We start from the raw sequence: 19168 nt of genomic DNA, 5'->3' as shown, positions 1-19168 counted from the left end.
TGGTCGAAAGTTCGGATTGAACCCCCGAAGTCTTGACGCGAAGGTGGCAACAAAAGGGGAAAAAGCCAGTCACGTAACCCTCTGTGCCACGAGGGAGAGGAACTGATAAGGGCGTTATATAAAGGTTTATGAAGCGAAATGAACAGGTAAAGTCTGACCTATTTGTGCACTGCAAGCCAAATCATTCGCAGATATACACAAGAAGAAACGAACACACACACACACATTTTTGCTTTTATATTTATAGATGCCCCCCCCCCGGTTTAACTAATATATGACAGAGTAAAAAACAAAACAAAAAAAAAAAAACGAATTGAAATGAATATAAATGAAAAAAAAAAAAAAAACTCCCAGGAAACTTACCGTGTAAAATGCAATTTTGTTTTTTTTTAATTTATTTTTTGTTTTAATGTTGGTTTGTTTTCTGCAATAAAATCCAAGAAACAAAAACAGAATAAATACAAACGGAATAAAAATAAATAAATAAATAAAATCTGAAAACTGACCGTGTATAATGAAAATGTTTATTAGATTTTAGTCAATTTATATTGTTGGTTTGTTCTATACAAAAAAGTATTTTTTAACCGTATAATTGTTAGGTGTAAGTATAACGGTTTGTTATGTGTTTTGTTTTCTTTTTGTATTGTTTTCTTTGCTTTTTACCAAATGGAATGTCGTCTAGTTCCATGTTGATAGCGTAATAGTAATTGGGCTTATAAAACTACCAGAAATTCAATGTATAGAAATAAATAATGAATGAGTAACTAATCCGAAAATAAGTCAGCCCCCCCCCCTAGTATCGCGTATAAAATCAATGAAAACATAATAGAAGGAAAAACACAGTAAATAAGATATATAAATCGAGTACTCGTTTGAACATTTGAAGAACGCTAGTGGCTGACTGTTATAGTTTGTTGTAAAACTTAGAATCCAAGGTTAGTTTCGTTTAAGTAAATCTCTGACTCGAAGGCCCCCCCCCCCCAAAGAAAGGAAAAAAATTAAGAAATATAAAAAAGAAAATAAAAGAAATGGTATAAGTAACCCATAGAATAGACGAAATCGAAAGTTGCGTTTCACCCGACGGTAAAATGCCATTCCATTTTTTTTTTTTTTTTTTTTTTTTTAAAGCATTAAGAACTCGAACCAGTGTTTCCTCTTAAATTCCCCTGTGGACATATCCACAACGGTGATGAGTGGTTGCGGGGGGAGTATGAATGTAATAGAGAGAAAAAAAATTTACCACTTCCATTGATTCTTACAGGTTTTGGCAGTGAACTCTCACCAGAAAAAATATAGGAATGTAGGGTTATCGAGGAAGTGTAAGGGTAATAGGCCTATAGCACACCTCAGATAATGTGTTGCAGTTTGTGCACATTACATTTGCATGAAATGCCTTGAGTTTTAATCCTATTAAGGTCAAACTTAGAGGGAAAAAATGACTTCATTTTATTTATATAGAGAAGAGAAGATAGAGATGATGTCATTTTATAATTGTTAATTAAATTCTATTAGAATAGAAGCGGAATCATGCCTGTCTGATTCTTAATATAAGGTGAAGTCTAATAAGCTTTGTAGATTTAATTCTGCTCAACCGAATCCACATCGCTAGAGACAGACCCCCGGACTTAGGGTTTAAATTGCCAAACTAAAATCGCCTAGAACTTGAGAATCGAACCAGTCCAAAAACACTCTAAGTAGGAAGTGAATTTAAGTTATTTTTTCTTCTACACAAACACAACATTGTAACTTTTTTTACTCAAAATAATATTTTTTTTATACAAAAAAAAGCTCATCAAATGAATTTTTCGTGCTTGAAGGTGATTTTTGCTCAACACTACAACTGATGACCAATACCGGATGATTACCCTCTTAATCTTTGACAATGTGGAGAAAGACTACCACTTCTACATCTGGTCTTCATCAGTGGCAACTTTTTGTGAGCAAGCCCTTGTACCCACCTCAACATAAATACCCCCCCCCGACAGACAGCAAAATCCCACCCCTACACAGTACAGGTCCCCAGATGTAAGAAAGCCTTCTACTCTAATAGTTTCTTCCCCAGAACTGCTAGACTTTGAAATTCCCTTCTGGATTCCTGCTTCTCCAATTGTACTGACATGCAGAAGTTCAAAAGTAACCAACCGAAACCCACAAACAACAAAAGCTGGGGACATTGCAAGAAGTAGGGTATATTATACAAAATAAAATTTATAGGTTACCGATTTAAAAAAAAAAAAAAAAAAAAAAAAGGTACCCTCCCCCCAACACTCCCTATCCATTGCTGCCTTTAATTTAGGTTTTTGTTTAATCAAGAGGTTGTGTGGGATAGTCAGGATGAAGAATGTAACTTGATAGTCAATTGTATCTTGCCGCATCTGACTGAAATAGAATGTTGAACACGAGAGTCATCATCTTCCATAAAAAAGACCACATTTTCACAACGAAATAGGTATCAAATTTTATGAAAGGCAAAACTGGAACATGACGAAATGTTCCGCAGGACGGCTTTTGTGGAAACAAATACTGTATCCTGAAATTTCTTTCTAACCAGCCTTTCATAGTGAAATGCAAAGGAAACCTTCCTATCAAGAGGCGATCAGAACATAAACTGATTTGAATTGTCTTTTTGGTGCCAAGACATTTCTGTGTGTATTAATCGTGCTTCTGTGCAGATGTATCATGACACCCACACTGTTAAGTCCAAGCTTGCATGCACGAAACAAAACCACGATTCAATTTAATGCATTATATTGCTCATGCATTTAAACAAAACTGCTGCAATTGCGTGAACTTTTTAGATGCCGTGTCTTTTTAGAGTTTAATTTTCACTTTGAAACAATGCCACCTTTAATCAAAATAATTTCTATCAAACTTAAAATAACTAATGAAAAAAAAAATGTTCACAATATTAAACTGATATACCTATATATATATATACACACACATATGAGGTCGAAGCCTCCTGAAGAGAAGACACATCTTCTCTTCAGGAGGCTTCGACCTCTTATTACATCATTATGAAGAAGAAAAACTTAATCGGACTGACATCCCCTTGATAAAGCCAGGTTATTGACGAAAATTCGGAATTTAATGACACAAAAAAAGTAAATAAAAAAAATGTTTTATCATTTCACAACATTTTCAGGTTTTCAAATTTTCTCATTTATATTCTTTAAAATAATGTTTTCTAAAATGTGTAACTTTACATTGCGCATATATATATATATATATATATATATATATATATATATATATATATATATAGTCGTGGTAGAAGTTAATAGAGCTTGTTGTAATATGTTTTGTATAATTGTATGTTCGTGAATATTTGGAAGATTGCATTTATATCCAGAGAGGCAAACAATGGATCGATTGAAAATCAAATTTTAAATGTATTAAATAACCCTTTTATCAAAATTGCCTGATGTTTTTATTGCCTTACTTTCTTTGTTGACTTAACGGTACTCATACACTTATTGATCCGTACTGAAATAACATTATTTAAAAGCCATTCTTAACATGGAGAGGGGAGGGTGTTTTGTACCTATTCTGTACTTTAACCTTACAATTGAATAAAAAAACATATAAAGCTTTAATTAAACTTGGAAATACGATTTAAAAAATAGCGTGGATCAGTAAGTGCATTAGCATAGATAACCTGCAACTGGTATTTGCAATTTCTTATAAAGAATCTTTTTAATATAATTTCCCAACAAGAATCATTAGTGTCCCAAGCTAAAATGACCCTACAATGCAAATCTCTATGGAATCTGGAAGTTTGTGTCGATTTGATTCTGATTAAGTTAATTTTCATATTTACCTATATTGTTCCTCTGAAAGTCTAGGAATTTTAATATTGCTTTGGCTTGTATCATTCTTAAATGGTGATATGATAGATATTTCTATCAGAAACATCAAAAATGCTAATTAGAATAAAATATCAATTTCAAACTTTTACGGATGCTTTGCATGGCTCTGTGACAAAGGAAGCATAAATTTTAAACAAGTATGAATTCGAACTTCTCCTTTAAACATGTTATATGCAAGTGAGGAATGATATGGTTTGTTGGATGAATATGACCCTTGACATTTCAGACTCCCTGTTGAATCTGAAAGTGCTCAGACTGGAGATGGCTCTGTGTTTCAACTGCCTTTTGTAGTATTGACATGTTGAGTGGAGCTTAGATTGGATAAACAGATCTAACTTTATCTCAGTTGAGGATGAGTATGGAAAAAGCAGGCCGAGAAAAACTTGGAATCACTCTGTTGATCACGGTCAAACAACGGCACATCAAAATTAATACAAATTATAGAATTTCATGAAGAAAATCACTTTGTACTTCTGTGGTTAATGTGCAATTTGTATTCGATGTGAATGTGCCAAATGTTAAAGAAAATTTCATAGTTCTCAACATGCTGCAAAGTAATCTTAAAAAAAAATGTCTTGCCAATATTGCTGTGCAATGCAAATCTGTGTTTGCTGCACTTTGCATGTGCACACACACAATTGTTTCAGAAATGGCTGATCTACAAACCATTCCAAAAATATTTATATCAAGAAATACTCAATTTGATTGGAATATGTGCTTATTTGGCAAAAGTACTTTCTGACTTTGTTCACTCCAAATTTGCTCCACATCCACCCCCAAAATCTTTCTCTTGAGATTGCAGAAATTGATTTTAATTTTTTCACGTAAGACAAAATCAATGATGAATAATCTCTTATAAACTTGTTTTCGTGCTGGGAAGAAATTATGTAATTAGAAACAAAATATGAGAATTTCTTTGTTTCAGAATTTTGATGAGGATTGATAAGTCATACAATTTGGCTATATCGAACTATTGTCCTTATCTTGGTTATATTTAAAACGTTTTGGCCAGTATGACCGTTAACTTTCTTCTGATACATCTTTTTAAATGTAGAATGTTCTAGTTGAACTTAGAACCTGAACAAAATGTCAAAATGAACCATGTTAGAAAATACTCCCATCAAATTGGAACCTATCTTAATCAAATTTTAGTAATGATTAAGTACGAAAATAGACAATTTTGTAAGAAAGTGTAATCCAGCCATTTTTATAAGATGTACCTGAAGGCCGGAAGTTACATTTGCTGAAACAGAAACTTTTCCATTATCCCCTAGTGACTTTAAGCCTTTATAAATGGAAACTTTGACTTGCATATATAATATTAGTCAGTTTTCCCTCTTTTTCATCAGTTAATACAAGCTATATATAAAATTCTAGGCACTTAAGTGAAATATGGACCATGTTATTTTTTGGGTAGAATTTTCAAGTTTTACAGTACCTTTTCTGAAATTATTAGGTGAAAGTAGAAAGTAGCTCAAAACAAAACAAAACCTCTCCCGCTCCTCCATGGATTTATAAATAACATTTCATCATGGTCTGTATTCTGCATAAGTACCGAATTCTGTTATGGTTACGTTTTCTACCAAGAATTAAAGTATGTTTTTGGAAAATATGCGTTTTGTCTGTTAGTAATCTCTTCACTTTTTTTACTTGCTTGATGCTCCAAAAAAATAGTCATATATATAGTCAGTAATTTCGTTTGCATGCTGAAATTTGCTTCCATTACCACCAGCTTACACCAGAAAATAGGTTAAATAGTACCATTTTAGTTTTTCATTATTTGGTATTGTGTTTTATTAGGTTAAGAAAGTTCTTGCGGAATTTTCAATTTTGATTTCAAATGATGTATTTTCAAATAAGTTTTCGTAATTATTTACTTTATATCATTTTAAGGAGCATTTTTTACTCTATCTAATCGTTGAAATTACAATCGTTTTAAAATTTGTCTTTTCAGAACGTTGAATAAAAGATGGAAATAAAAAAGAGTAAATTTGCACAATTTTTTATTGCAATTCAAGCTAGGCCAAAAAGCTGCTGAACAGCTCGCAATATCAACAAAGCATTTGGCCCAGGAACCACTACTGAGCACACAGCACAATGGTGGTTTAAGAAATATCATGTCGGTAATGAGTCTTGAGTGCAGTGGTTAGCCATCGGATGTTGACAATGATCAATTAAGAGCCTTAGTCGAAGTCAATCCATGCACAACTGTTTGAGAACTTGCTTCTAAATTAGACATAACGTATACAACGATTTACAACCACTTGAGAGACTGGAAAGACAAAAAAAAAAAACCCTTGATAAATGGGTGCCTCACGAATTGAATGATAACCAAAAAAAAATGCCATTATGAAGTGTCATCTTCCCTTTTGTGCAAGAAGTATGACCTGTTTCTCGATCGGGTTGTAACTTGCGATGAAAAGTGGGTTCTTTACAACAATCGGTGATGCCCGTCTCTGTGATTAGACGTCGATAAACTTCTACGACACTTCCCGAAGCCAATTGCATCAAAAGGTCATGCTGACGATTTGGTGGTCTGTGATCGGTCGCATCTATTAGTTTTTGAATGCAAGCAAAACCATTATGGCAGTGAAGTACTGTCAACAAATGGATGAAACGTTAAAAAAAAAAAATTTGAGCATGAATCTGAAAAAATCTGAAGAGTAGTTGCATTGTGTTTTCTGTTTACACCATCTTGAAAAGATGGCAGAAAATACGAAACACAGATGCTGTCAAGAATCGAACATTTTAAGTGGTTGAAAAAAATAAACGGTAAGATGAACATCTTAAAATTTGGAATATAGACTGTCATTTGTATATGCTCTGTAGTTATATTTAGCATACATCGATCTTCATAAATAAAAGGGTTTGCATAACGGGTGAAATACGATTGAATAAGCATATTTCTCCCCCCCTCCCACACAGTAGGGTCCAAAATTAAGGGACAAAATTTTAAAACCTAATATTTGTTAGAAATAACTGTGAAAAGCTGAAATTTTGACAACTGGTAGTCGTTATCATCCCTTACTTTTGGACGTTCCTATTTTGAAAATAAATAGTTATAATTCTTTTTCTATCCTTTGCAAATGATTCAAATTTTAGCATGTTATTATGGATGATAACGACTACCAGTTGTCAAAGTTCAGCTTTTCAGAGTTTTTTTTAACAAATATTAGGTTTTAAAATTTTGTCCCTTAGTTTTGGACGCTACTGTATACATCTCCAACATTTGTAGTTGATTTTAAGCCTGGGTAATAAAATCGGCCACAGCGCTCTGACATTAGAATATGTAAATCAAATGGTTTAGATTTTAATATAGTTCCAGATAAGTTGTGGTCATTCACTACCCAGAAATATTTTGGTGTCACAAAATGGAGTCTACCACATTTAGGTGTTAAAAGATACCCTTAAATTCGAGACTTAGGCCGCATTAGAAAGTTGTTAACATACTTTCATGGTAATTTGGAGTGCTTGTTATTCCATTCAGTTCATAGTGTTTCATCCAACTGTAAAGCAAAGTTGACAATAAATTCCACACTCAAATCTTCAACACTGATTGTAACTAAAAGGTGTTTTTCGAAGGCTTACAATGCAGGGATGTACAGCCGTTATGAGCAGATAAATAAATTCAATACTTTTTTTTTATTTATTTACCTGAATATTTTTTTTTGTTGTTTTTTTTTTTCCAACTGTGGATGGTATTTATTCCATAGGTCCTTTCAAGTATATAGCTCATCGTCAGTGGAGGAACATATTCATTCTAGACTGTCAATTGTAAAAACACCTTTTATTGGTTAAACAATGTTTCAAGCAAACCACACCATAATTCTTACTGATTGTAACTGCTATGCTATGTAACAGTATGGTTTTAGATCATCCTGTCCTACTTTAGATATTGTAATTCATAATCTCTGAACATACGTACCGTACCCTGGTTAATAAACTGATATAACACCAGATATCTCAAAGGCCTTTGACAAAGTATGCCATGAAGGTCTTCTCAGGAAAATCGACTCAAATGGAATATATTTGATATAATCAGATTTTTTCTTGGCTAAAAGAAAGATTCAGGTAGTTCTCAGTGGCTGTTCATCCAAACACCACATCAATGTTACAGTCGCCAACGAATCAATAGTTTTATATCACCCCTTCTCTTAATAAACTACTACATCTCTGATGCAGTCTTGTATGAGATGAGTATTTTCAGATGACGTAATGCTCTATTCCTGATGAGGATAAATTAAATGTCTACACAAGCACTGCAATGATTTTTAGATGGCTATCAATCTGTAATAGAATCGGATCAAAAGTCGATTAATGCTACCAAGATGACGCTCTTTTCGTTAACCACTATAACAAACCTTTTTAACGACTGATTGTCATGGTCGATAACATCCTTCCTGAAAGTTCCAAATTTAAATTCCTTGGTCTGACATTCTCGGACAACACGAAGTGAAATAAATATATAGAAGATACTGCCAAGACTGCAAAGTAGTTTGACATGGGATGACAATAGTTGAAAGATCGTTAAATACAAATGAACTCAGGGGAATATAAAAGCCATTCTTTTTCTCCAAAATCCATAATTTCTCTCTAAATATTCTTTATATCAAAACTTTTCACAACTTAAAAAAATATATATTTTTAAAATTTTTTCCTCTCCTTCACCCCAAACAAGGCATGTTGCCACCTGGATGTAAGGGGCTACTAATTGGGACCATATCTAACAAAGATCAAGATGTTGGTTTACATTGTGTTTGAACTTCTGCATATCAGTACAGTTTGGGTAGCAGGAAGGGAATTCCAAAGTCTAGCCGTTTTAGGGAAGAAGCTATTAGAATAGAAAACTTCCTGACATTTAGGGACCTCAACAGTGAAGGGGTGTAATTTTGTTGCTAAGCGGGTTTGTCAGGGATATATACGTTGAGGGGGACAAGTGTAATGAGTTCATCAGAGCACATCCATTAAAATACTTGTAAAATAGATACAGGGATGTAGCATTGCGGTGATGGGACAAGGCTTGGAGTCTAGTTGACAAAGTTGAACCTATTAAATTGGAGACCCCTTTTTTGGACCCTATCTAAGAGGGAAAGACTAGTGGTTGATGGACCAGCCTAGATTTGACAACGATACTCCATGCATGGTGGCCTTGTATAGGTATAGGATACTCTCAGGCATGAGTAATTTTCTAGCAAAATAGAGGGAACCCACATTCTTTGCAGCAGCCTTCGTAATGTCCTCTATATTTGTTCAAGTTTATATTTCCTGTGAATGTAAAGCCAAAGAGTTTGAAGGAAGAATTCTCAGGTAGGGAGTTACTTGTCATGGATATTGGTGGTTGGAGAGGTTTCTTGTAATTGTTAAAGGAGAGCAGTTTAGTCTTACTAGCATTAAATGTTACCATCCATTTACGTCCCCATTCCATTACTGTCAGTTTGTGGAAAGGGAGTCGGGTGCAATTCAATTTTTTTGTGGTACCTGAAAATATTAAGTACACAAATTTAGTGGAATTACTGGTAGGCTAAGAGGGGATAATCAATTTGTATGTCAAAAATGTAAGACGATGGAAATGGATGAAAACTCTTGATATGGAGAAAGTGTATTTGGATTGCAAAGCTATTGAGCTTGTCCAAGTTGTGATACTATTGGAGCACAGGGTGGAGCAGGTGCTACTGTCATTGCAAGAGTTAGAGTAAGTTTAAGGAAATTTTGCCATTACTAACCAGCAGAGCCTTACCACTTTCTTCCAAGGGAAGAAACTATCAATCCTGTGTATGCTAGTATGAAAGAAAAAAACCTGGCTGGTGAAGGTTAAGGACATGTATTGCATGACAAGAAATGATGAAAATGATACAATGAAGGTGTAATAAGTCTTAAAGTTAGTTCTGATCTCAGGAAGATTTACTGTGAACAGTAAAAGACGTGTGCCGAAGATGGTATGTTCACGTTGAAAGAATGGATGAAAATTCTTGGGTGAGTAGATGTAGAACAGTTCATTAGCAAGGTCAAGGAAATGATAGTAGAAAATGATAAAAAAAAAAATGGACCTGAAGTAAAGAGGGATAAATAAAAACCTGTCCAGATATACAGCACTATGGAAGTTAATTTCTTAAAGGTATCCAATGCATGCAGTGTGTAAAAAGAATGTTAAACCAATGATGGAAGCTATCATTCACCTGTGTATGGAGTATTGTTGCTACATTTTGGTTAGTGCACCAACCATACTGTCCCTTTGTGTCCCTGTGTCTCGATTATGGCTCTAAGGAAGTTATATACACACACACACACACACACACACACACACACACACACACACACACACATATTTTTTCACAAGTTTTTATTTCAGTTTCGATTCAAGCTAATCCACCCAAGATATATGGATATATTTTTTTATTTTTGAAATCGTAACTTTATAATATATAAAAATCGATAGAACATTAATTCTATAATATATACAAAATCTGCAAGAATTAAAATATATTTAAACGTACTTTACAACAGGGCTTTGCCAAGCGTTCGTGCTAGCTTAGATAAATACTTTTGCAGTTTTAACAAAAAAGCTACAATAATATCAGAGCGTCTCCATTTATACTGGACATCTACAGAATGCCAACATCAATATATTACATATGAATGAGTCCCCTGTGGAATTTCCACAGATCCCGCTAGTATAAATGATCTCTTTTGTGAATATATGCCTTAACTCGTTTCACTGAAAATATTTCTCTGCATCCAGCTCATTGCAAAAATATCCTCGTGTATGAAAACACCCTAAAGTATAACCCCAAACCGGCATGAACAAATCCCTAAAATCGGATGATCCCAACCCTAAAAACTGACTGACATCTCTAAATACCTAGAAGAGAATATTGAACGCTAGATTTTCTTGACAATTGTATATCAGTTAAATGTTGATGTGCATCACGTGGTTAGTAAGTTTGAATAGGAATTAGTCGCATCCTTTGAAAGCATTATTTTTGCAGCATTACTGTTTTCTAGTTTTCATTTTTAACCTTACGAAAGAATGCTTTCGAAAGATCTGACTAATTCCTGTTCAAATTTAATTAGAGATATAAAAAAATAGTATTAACAAAACCTGACAGATAGCAATTAATCTGCATACCAAACAATTTGAACAAGTCAAAAAAAAAAAAAAAAAAAATGGCCCAAATATCTTAAACAACGTAGAAGCAGCAAAATGCAGACAAAAATTTAAAAATCAAACAAAATCGTTCTCGTATTATGAATAGTTAAATTCCACACTAAAAAAAACCCACCTTCATAATAAATAAGCGTTCGACCGATTTAGAGTGGAGGTGTTTGACATGGAATGACAATAGTTGAAAGATCGTTAAATACGAATGATCTTAAAGAATTACAAAAGCCGTTCTTTTTCTCCCAAATCCATGATTTCTCCATTTTTATATCTAAAAGTGTGTGTGAGGACAACTATCAACCTAAATACTCAACGAATTTTTGATCTGTAGACTTGAAATTTGGCATATAGGGTATTCAGACATTTGGAAAACTTTAATCTGTGTTCATCCGGAAAAAGGGTTGCTAAGGGGTAAAAATGGAAAAACTGGTACTTGGGGAGGGGGCATCGGATTTTTATCTGTTTGTCAACTGTTTCACGACTGTACATGCACGAATCGTTCACATAGCAGCTTCCTTATGTTAAGAATAAGTAGGTTTGAAAGCACTTTAAAGATCTTGTCAAGCTGGCCTAATGGTTATCGTACTTGACTTGCTGGCTTTAGATTTTGTTTTCGACCTCAGCTCGATTATTCTTTTTACTTACATGAAGTGAACTGTTTAGAAAAAAAGCATAAACTTGCATGCACGTGTCACCGTTTCTTTCCGTTTTTTTTTTTTCCTTTAAATCTGTTGGGTACAAAATAACAGGATTGGCTCTAATAATAAAAGTGAAATCTGCATAAATTAAATATATTTATATTTTACGACTGGGTTACGTCAGGTGGCCTGCTTGTATATCTCAACATGAATAGGTAGGTACAGTAGAACTCCGGGATACGGCATTAAAAATTAGTAACAAAATACAGTATAGTATTTAATACATGTATCAAATAACGTTATAAATAATACCGTAAGGTAGGGCAAATACCGTAACCAAAGGTCGGATAAACATAGTAACCTGGGGGGGGGGAACAAAAAAAAAACGTATCGTAGAGCCACCGTATGCTGGTTATGAAGTCAATTTGGGTTTTGAGTTGATTGTTATTTTAAAGGATGACGTCACTCTTTTGTTGCTTCAACATTTATGACGTCATCTATTTCTGACATCCTCCAGTGTACACAGGGACACGAGATAACCAAATCCATTTTTTAATCAATATATAAACATGTACACTGTTTGGGATTTTGCATGTATTGGGGTAACCAGTTTGCTGCTCGCAGATCGTCCCTCATTTTTCAAGGATTAAATCGGAGTAAATTTATTGCGTTGGGAGTTGGAGTCTGTGCAAATATGGCAAAATATGTGAGTAAAAATACAAAGTTATACAAAATGGATAAAAAGAGCTGTTAAGAAAAAAATCTTAAAATTTGCTACAAACTTTATTTTCGGACACCTGCTTTTAATACGTTAGTATTTTTGATTTCAAACTTTATAACTTCAAAATTGCATTGCGAAAACCGATTCCCAGTAAAGTTTTGTAACTGCCATCAATATTGTCATTATTATGCATAACCTTTTTATGTAAAAGAAAGTCGTCCGTTTCGTTTGTCTAGTTCTCAGAAATTACCAAAGATACTTTTACAAACTGTTATAATTTAGTATGATCTCAAACAAGTAATGGTGAAAACATTAACCGTATTATTAATTTTATTTATTGCGGACTATTATCCTCATCTTTTTAGATGTTGTTTCATGACGTTTCGGCCAACTATTCCTTAGGTGAGAATTGTCTGAAGATAGCGGTTTCAATCCTACCCAAAAGCTGGCCAGAGGCTTACTTGGCCAAAAACGCGATATGACAACAACTATGGATGACAGTGATTGCTGAGAATGCAGTTAGGAGATTCAGAGTTCCTATCCTGTCAGGGTTACCACCTGATGAAGGCCAGAGGAATAGTTGGCCGAAACGTTGTGAAACAGCAACCCCCCCTCCCCCCAAAAAAAGATGACGATAAGAGTTCGTAATAAAAAAAAAAGAATTAATAAATAATACTCATCTCAATAATGGATTCCAATTAAATAATAAATTAACTGTATTAGTCATTTATTTCAGGTTATTGTTAAATAGGCGTCGAAATGATCTTTACTTCAATCAACGGAAGTGATTATAAATAGTTCAAGAGTTATTGCCAATTAATTTTTAAAACTAAAAATAAATATAAGGACCAGGGCGGTGATCAGAATATACAGGAATCCTTATTCAATTCCTGGAAACACTTGGGTAGTCATGCTACTTTAATGAATAGAACACTTAATGAAAGTTTCTATTTTCAGATGGTATTTATTTGCTCACGAGCGAAATGTCCCCCCCCCCGACTCCATTATTAAATTGTTTTTTTTTTCTCTGACTGAGGTATAATTTTAGTACTGCACAATTTTTGACGGTCCACTCTCCCAGGTTTTACCTTCTTCATTTACGAAGGAGCAATTTTCAAACTGATTGCCTGAAATGTCCCTACTGGGAAATGCTGACGAGGATACCCAGACAGTTTTTGCAGATTAGAGTGCTTTTCCTCAAAGAAACTGGCTCTTCAAATCCCACTTTCCAATGCTTGTCACATTATCTTGTGATAAATATTGAGCATTTGATGCAACACAAGGTCTGCTTTAATATGGCGTGTATCTGAAATGGTGTCCAACAGTTAACATTGGAATGAAATATCGAACACATAATACAGGTTGATAAGATCGAATCTTTAAAAAACAATTGGTTATCTCCAAGTTCAGAGATTTTTTTTTTAATTTCCCGTTTCTGTTGACCGTTCTTCTTCACAATGGATACCTTGAAAAGTCCTTTCTGATTAATGTTTACCAGTTTTAAAATAAGTAAACGAACTTGGCTGTTTTTCAGAATATTTTAAAACTAGTAAACATTAACCAAAAGGGATTTTTCAAAGCATTTATCGTGAAGCAGAAAAGTCAGCAGAAACCGGAAGTTACAAACACACACACACACACACACACACACACACACACACACACACACACAACTTAGGATAACCAAAAAGTTCAATAAACAAAAGCAAAAAACTATTTTGATAGCGCGAGCAGATCAGAACAACTTAATTGGCCGTTCACTCCAGTAAACACCTGAATTTGTTTACTGAAAGAATAATTACTGGAACAAGTTCCGGGAACATATTAACACTATACTTTCAGCACAGGGGGTATCTAATATTAGATACTGAAAGGATGCCTACAGGTACCTGTAATTTAATGGTGAAAACTGATAAAGCCTATTGTTTTGAAAGTCGGCTTATAATTTTTTTTTAAGTTTCCAATTACTCTTGGGTTGTATTTGAAAGAGTATATCGTAAAGTTAATCTCTATGAAAATCCATCTAAATTTGAAAGTTGATTGTAAAAATTCACTTGAAAGAAATATTAGTTTTCTAGAAAGTAAGCATCCACCAAAAGCTGGTGTAGCAGCTGAAACTCGCTACAATAACAGGCAGAAGCTAATTCTTGCGACTCAAGATTTGAAATCCATTTTCTCCCTAACTTGTCCAATCACAAGCCAGCTGTCAATCATGTGACCGAGTACATAAAAGGCGAAATCTGAAACTCTAAAGTCTTTCTCATTGGCTCCAGCTGGCAGTAGACTTCGCCTGGGGCTGTTAAGAGTTTCAGATTTCACCTTTCATGTGCTCGGTCACGTGATTGAGAGCTGGCTTGTGATTGGACAAGCCAGGGAGAAAATGGATTTCAAATATAGAGTCGCAAGAATTAGCTTCTGCCTGTGATTGTAGTGAGTTTTGGCTCCTACACTAGTTTAGTAACAGAAATTGACTATCGTTGAATCAAAATGAACGAAAAGGCGACAAACAGTTTCTATGGAAGGCCAAAAATTCAATTTTATTTTTCAATTTATAAAGAAATTGAAAAGTACCCTAATTCTATAATTTTGAAGATTATAAAAATTAATATAGATAATCGTATTATAACAAGGGCGTGTTTATTTCTTTAGAATTTTTATTCATTTTTTTTTTACATGACTGAAGTTATTCTTAAACTTGTAATAATCAATGAAATGGTATTTGTGCTGATGATTTAATCTTAACAACAGTACGAAATAGAAAAATAGTAAGGTAAATGGAAATCATCTTCATCTATAATATAAATCTCACTTGTCTGTTTAAATGTATGTATGCCTTAAACTTTTGACAAAGTGACGGATTTTCACGAGATCCGTATTGTTTTGAAGCTCGACCCTTTGGACGACAAATATCGAAAAATTAGCTAAAAACATTAATTTCTTCACCCTCAACTCGGCACTTTTTTACAAGGAGGGGTCACTTTTTTCGCAGATATTTTCGAAAGTCATTCCCTATTTTCGATTGATTAGCCTTAATTTGAAACCTTGCCACTTCCGGTTTGGCGGTGGATGCAACAGGAAAGACGTCATGTTTTTTTGTTTTTTTTTTTTTTTTTTTTTTTTGTTGCTCAACACACACCTCCAAACACCCGGGCAACGCCGGGCACTCAGACTAGTAGAAAAATAACCCCCCCCCGACCTACCGTAATTTTTCATTATTCATTCAATGTTTCATGACAAATATTATTTTTATGCAGAGGGAGGGGGGAATTTACTATAAACATTTTGTTTGCATTTTTTGTTTTCAATCGTTTTGTGGGGTGGGTATTTTAGAGGATTTTAAAAGAAGCAGTTTTTTAGTTTTTATTTTTCAAGTACCTTTTGTTAAAATGTTTGTTTTTTTCCAAGAAAATTACAAGAAGCTTTTCAAAAGGGTTCAATTGTTAAAGCATTTTTCTTTTCTGTCAAAGAAAATTGTAAGGTTTGTGCAGATCCATCCACATTCGTCGCTTACAGAGCTTTTCTTTACAATGATGCATCCAGCACCATTTTGGGGATCCGATAATTCCTTATTTTGACAAAAAAAAAAAAAAAAAAAAAAAAAATTGTTCGGGCGTCTGCCATTGTTGGCCTAACATTAATAAATTCATAGTCCTGTTAGTCTCCGTGTAACATCTTGTTTTTTTTTCTCTTCTAATATTTATCCGAAAGTCATCTGTTCATTCGTTGCCACGCATTGTGATTGGCTGATCAGCGTCTTACGTCAGATTACAGGCAAACCCGAGTGGTTGACGTCATGTTCCGGGCAAAGCAGAGTTGACGCTTAAATACGTTTGGTTGAAAATCTGCATAAGTACCAATTTAGGGTGAAAAAAGTCAATTAAAATCACTGATTACACAGACGATATCTTAATTGAAAAATAAGCTAAAACAATTTATTAATAATTATATAGTGGGTGGGATGCAAATCTTTTTTTTTTTTTTTTTTTATATTGTCCATCTTTACCTATCGAAACGAATTGTTAGAAAAATATCATTTTTTTTCTTAATGATCCTGAATATCAATTTTTTTTTTTTCATTTTATTTTCAAGATTGTAAAAAAAAAAAAAAATCTTACGCCGACGTTTACTCGTTCATGTATACAAGGAAAATATATTACATTTGAAATTTTTGTGAGAATTATTAAAATTACAAATATATATTTTTGAGAAATTGAAGAAACGGTGTTTAGTTTAATGATAATATGGTAAGTTCGAAAAATTAACTTTTCATTTTTTTATATTACGAATAAGCGTATGGTGGCGTGAAAGACAAGATGGGCATTTAACTGATTGATATAAAATCATTTATTTCAGGAATAAGTCTGGAAGAGTAAAAGGGTTGTCACTTTAATGGCAGGGAGTCCTGGCGTGGTGGTGGTGGTGGTAGTAATAAATTTCGGTACTTATGTAATTTTGGTACCGCGCTGAAATAACGTTATTTTGAAAGCCATTCTTAACATGGAGAGGGGGGAGGGTGTGCTTCCACTGTATAATTTAATAATAAAAAATATTGTGAAACTTGAATTTAACCAGAAAAAGTCATTTAAAAATAGTGCGGTACCAAAAATACCATAAGCACCTAAATTTCTTATTGAAAAAGTAGCGTCAGTGGTGGCTGTGTTTTGAGAATAATATTGAAGGATAAAGTTTGTCGGTTCAATGACAGATTTAATTGAAGGAAGTTATTCCAGCTGACACCATGGCGTGGCAGAAGTGACAATAGTAGATGTTGGTGAAATAGTGGATGTGCTTGATGCTCTGTTTAAGAAGATGGTGACTGCTGTGTGGAAATCATGTTAGTTGTCGAGACCCCTTGGCCTAGCAACGAGGATCAAATTGGTAGTTCACTTAAGAGCTGTGGTTGTGACTGAGAAAGGTTCGTTAGGACACGTTGTTGCTCTTAATTCTCCTTGTTCTGGGCGAGTATGCACCTTGCGTTTTATATGAAGAAATCTGGCAGGTGTCCGGCTCCCACAGCAACTGTTTTGATTGGTTTGAATTAGATTACAATAACTAATCAAACTCTAGGTTTCTAACCAATCAGAATTGATTATTTGGTGCTAGTGCACTTACTGATCCCTGCTATTTTTTAAATCGTATTTCCAAGTTTAAAGTTTTATGGGTTTTTTTTTATTCAATTGTAAGGTTAAAGTATAGAATAGGTACAAAACACCCTCCCCTCCCCATATTAAGAATGGCTTTTTAAATAATAGCGTTATTATTTCGGCACGGATTAATAAATGCACTAGTACCGATTATTTTTTGCAAAACTCGTTCTTTCTTCCCCTGCCACTTTTGTTGCTGCTAATCTTGCTGACGCTGCTAGTGTTATTTATTTATTTATTTTTGATAACTTCGAAACGGTTCCATTAATTTTCTTATGTCAGGTTAGGAGAAAACTTAATAAATCAGAAAGAGATCTTAGCAATGACTATAACTATTTCATTAACATGGACATTAGTTGTTTTTTTTTTTTTTTCCTGTTTCTGGTGGAATATTGAAAAGTTTTAAATTAACATCAATGCTTTATTTCCATTAAAAAAAAAAAAAAATTGTGGTTCTTTTTCTTAATACATAAAACTATAACTTTAACAAATGTGGTTTTTGTTTACATCAGACATTTTCACTAATTTGAAAAATAAAAAATAATGGTTTGATATTAATAAATACTAAAATTTAATTAAAATTGGCTGATTTCCTGAATTTTAGTGAATTTTAAGTGAAGGGTGGATATATATATATATATATATATATATATATATAAAGTATTTTGAAATGGTGTAAAGGTGCATTTTAAAAATATTTCCCCGAAGTTATCTACTATAGAAACAATGAGCATTTTGTAGTATAGACAAAGCAAAAGTGGTTATATATATATATATCATCATCATCATTGGCGGTCACTCGTGTCAGAGTAAGACTGTCCTCCGTTGTGGCTTCTGTGGGTCCTCAGATGAGCATAGAGCCCAATCCTAGACCCAATTTGTCTTGTGCAATTTGGGCAGATGGATGGGGTTGGGTGTGTCTGGTTGATAATCTGTCCTTTCTGTGCTTGTGTTTATCCTCAGCAGCTTGCTTTAGGTCACTACTATAAAGCGCAGTACCTTCGTGGACAGCGCTCCTCTATGCCAACCTGCTCCCAGCCACGTCCTCCCATGTCTCAAGGTCCATGTGAAACCGCTTTAGATTTGCTTTGATGTTGTCCTTATACCTCATCTTTTGGCCACCCTGGGCACGCTTTCCCTCAACAAGCTGAGAGTAGAAAATCTGTTTTGGGAGGCGGAGATCCGGCATTCGGACAACATGACCAGTCCATCTGAGCTGGCGTTGAGCAACAGTAGCGGTGATAGTGGGAATGTCAGCCTCACTCAGGACACTGGAGTTGGTGCGTCGGTCCTTCCAACTAATTCTGAGGATTTTTCGGAGGCATCTTTGGTGGTACGTCTCCAGGGTTTTTATGTGCCTCCTGTATGTGGTCCAGGTCTCGATCCATAGAGAAGAGTGGGCAGCAAGACAGCTTTATATACCATGATACCGATACGGAAATCCAACAGCTTATAGACATCAAGAGGCAAACTTTTATCACCTGGCAGAATAACATCAATTGCAAGGTTAAAAGAGCTGCCCATGACAGTCAGGAAGCTGAAGAACCTCTGGTGGATGAAGAAGGCTCAGGAGATCCAACAGTTTGCTGACTCTGGGGACACCAGACGATTCTTTGAAGCCACAAAAGTGGTATACG

The 19168-nt window shown here is 34.3% G+C and overlaps 1 protein-coding gene across 5 annotated transcripts in view; it reads left to right on the top strand.

Moving 5' to 3' along the window:
* Positions 1-19168, top strand: part of LOC145246744 (F-box/LRR-repeat protein 2-like) — a 423804-nt gene that overhangs the window by 231036 nt on the left and 173600 nt on the right. Inside the window, exon 1 of one of the 5 annotated variants that reach the window (XM_080108505.1) lies at positions 12131-12372. The exons of the other annotated variants lie outside the window; for them this stretch is intronic. Coding sequence (XP_079964631.1) covers positions 12259-12372 — 114 coding nt within the window. The 5' untranslated portion in view covers positions 12131-12258. Of the gene's footprint in view, positions 1-12130; positions 12373-19168 lie in introns of those variants that run through there. 5 annotated transcript variants of the gene reach the window in all.

Source organism: Euprymna scolopes, chromosome 24, assembly GCF_053919585.1.
Source record: "Euprymna scolopes isolate OS-2025 chromosome 24, ASM5391958v1, whole genome shotgun sequence".
NCBI lineage: Eukaryota > Metazoa > Mollusca > Cephalopoda > Sepiida > Sepiolidae > Euprymna > Euprymna scolopes.
This window is presented reverse-complemented; position numbering and strand designations above follow the sequence as displayed.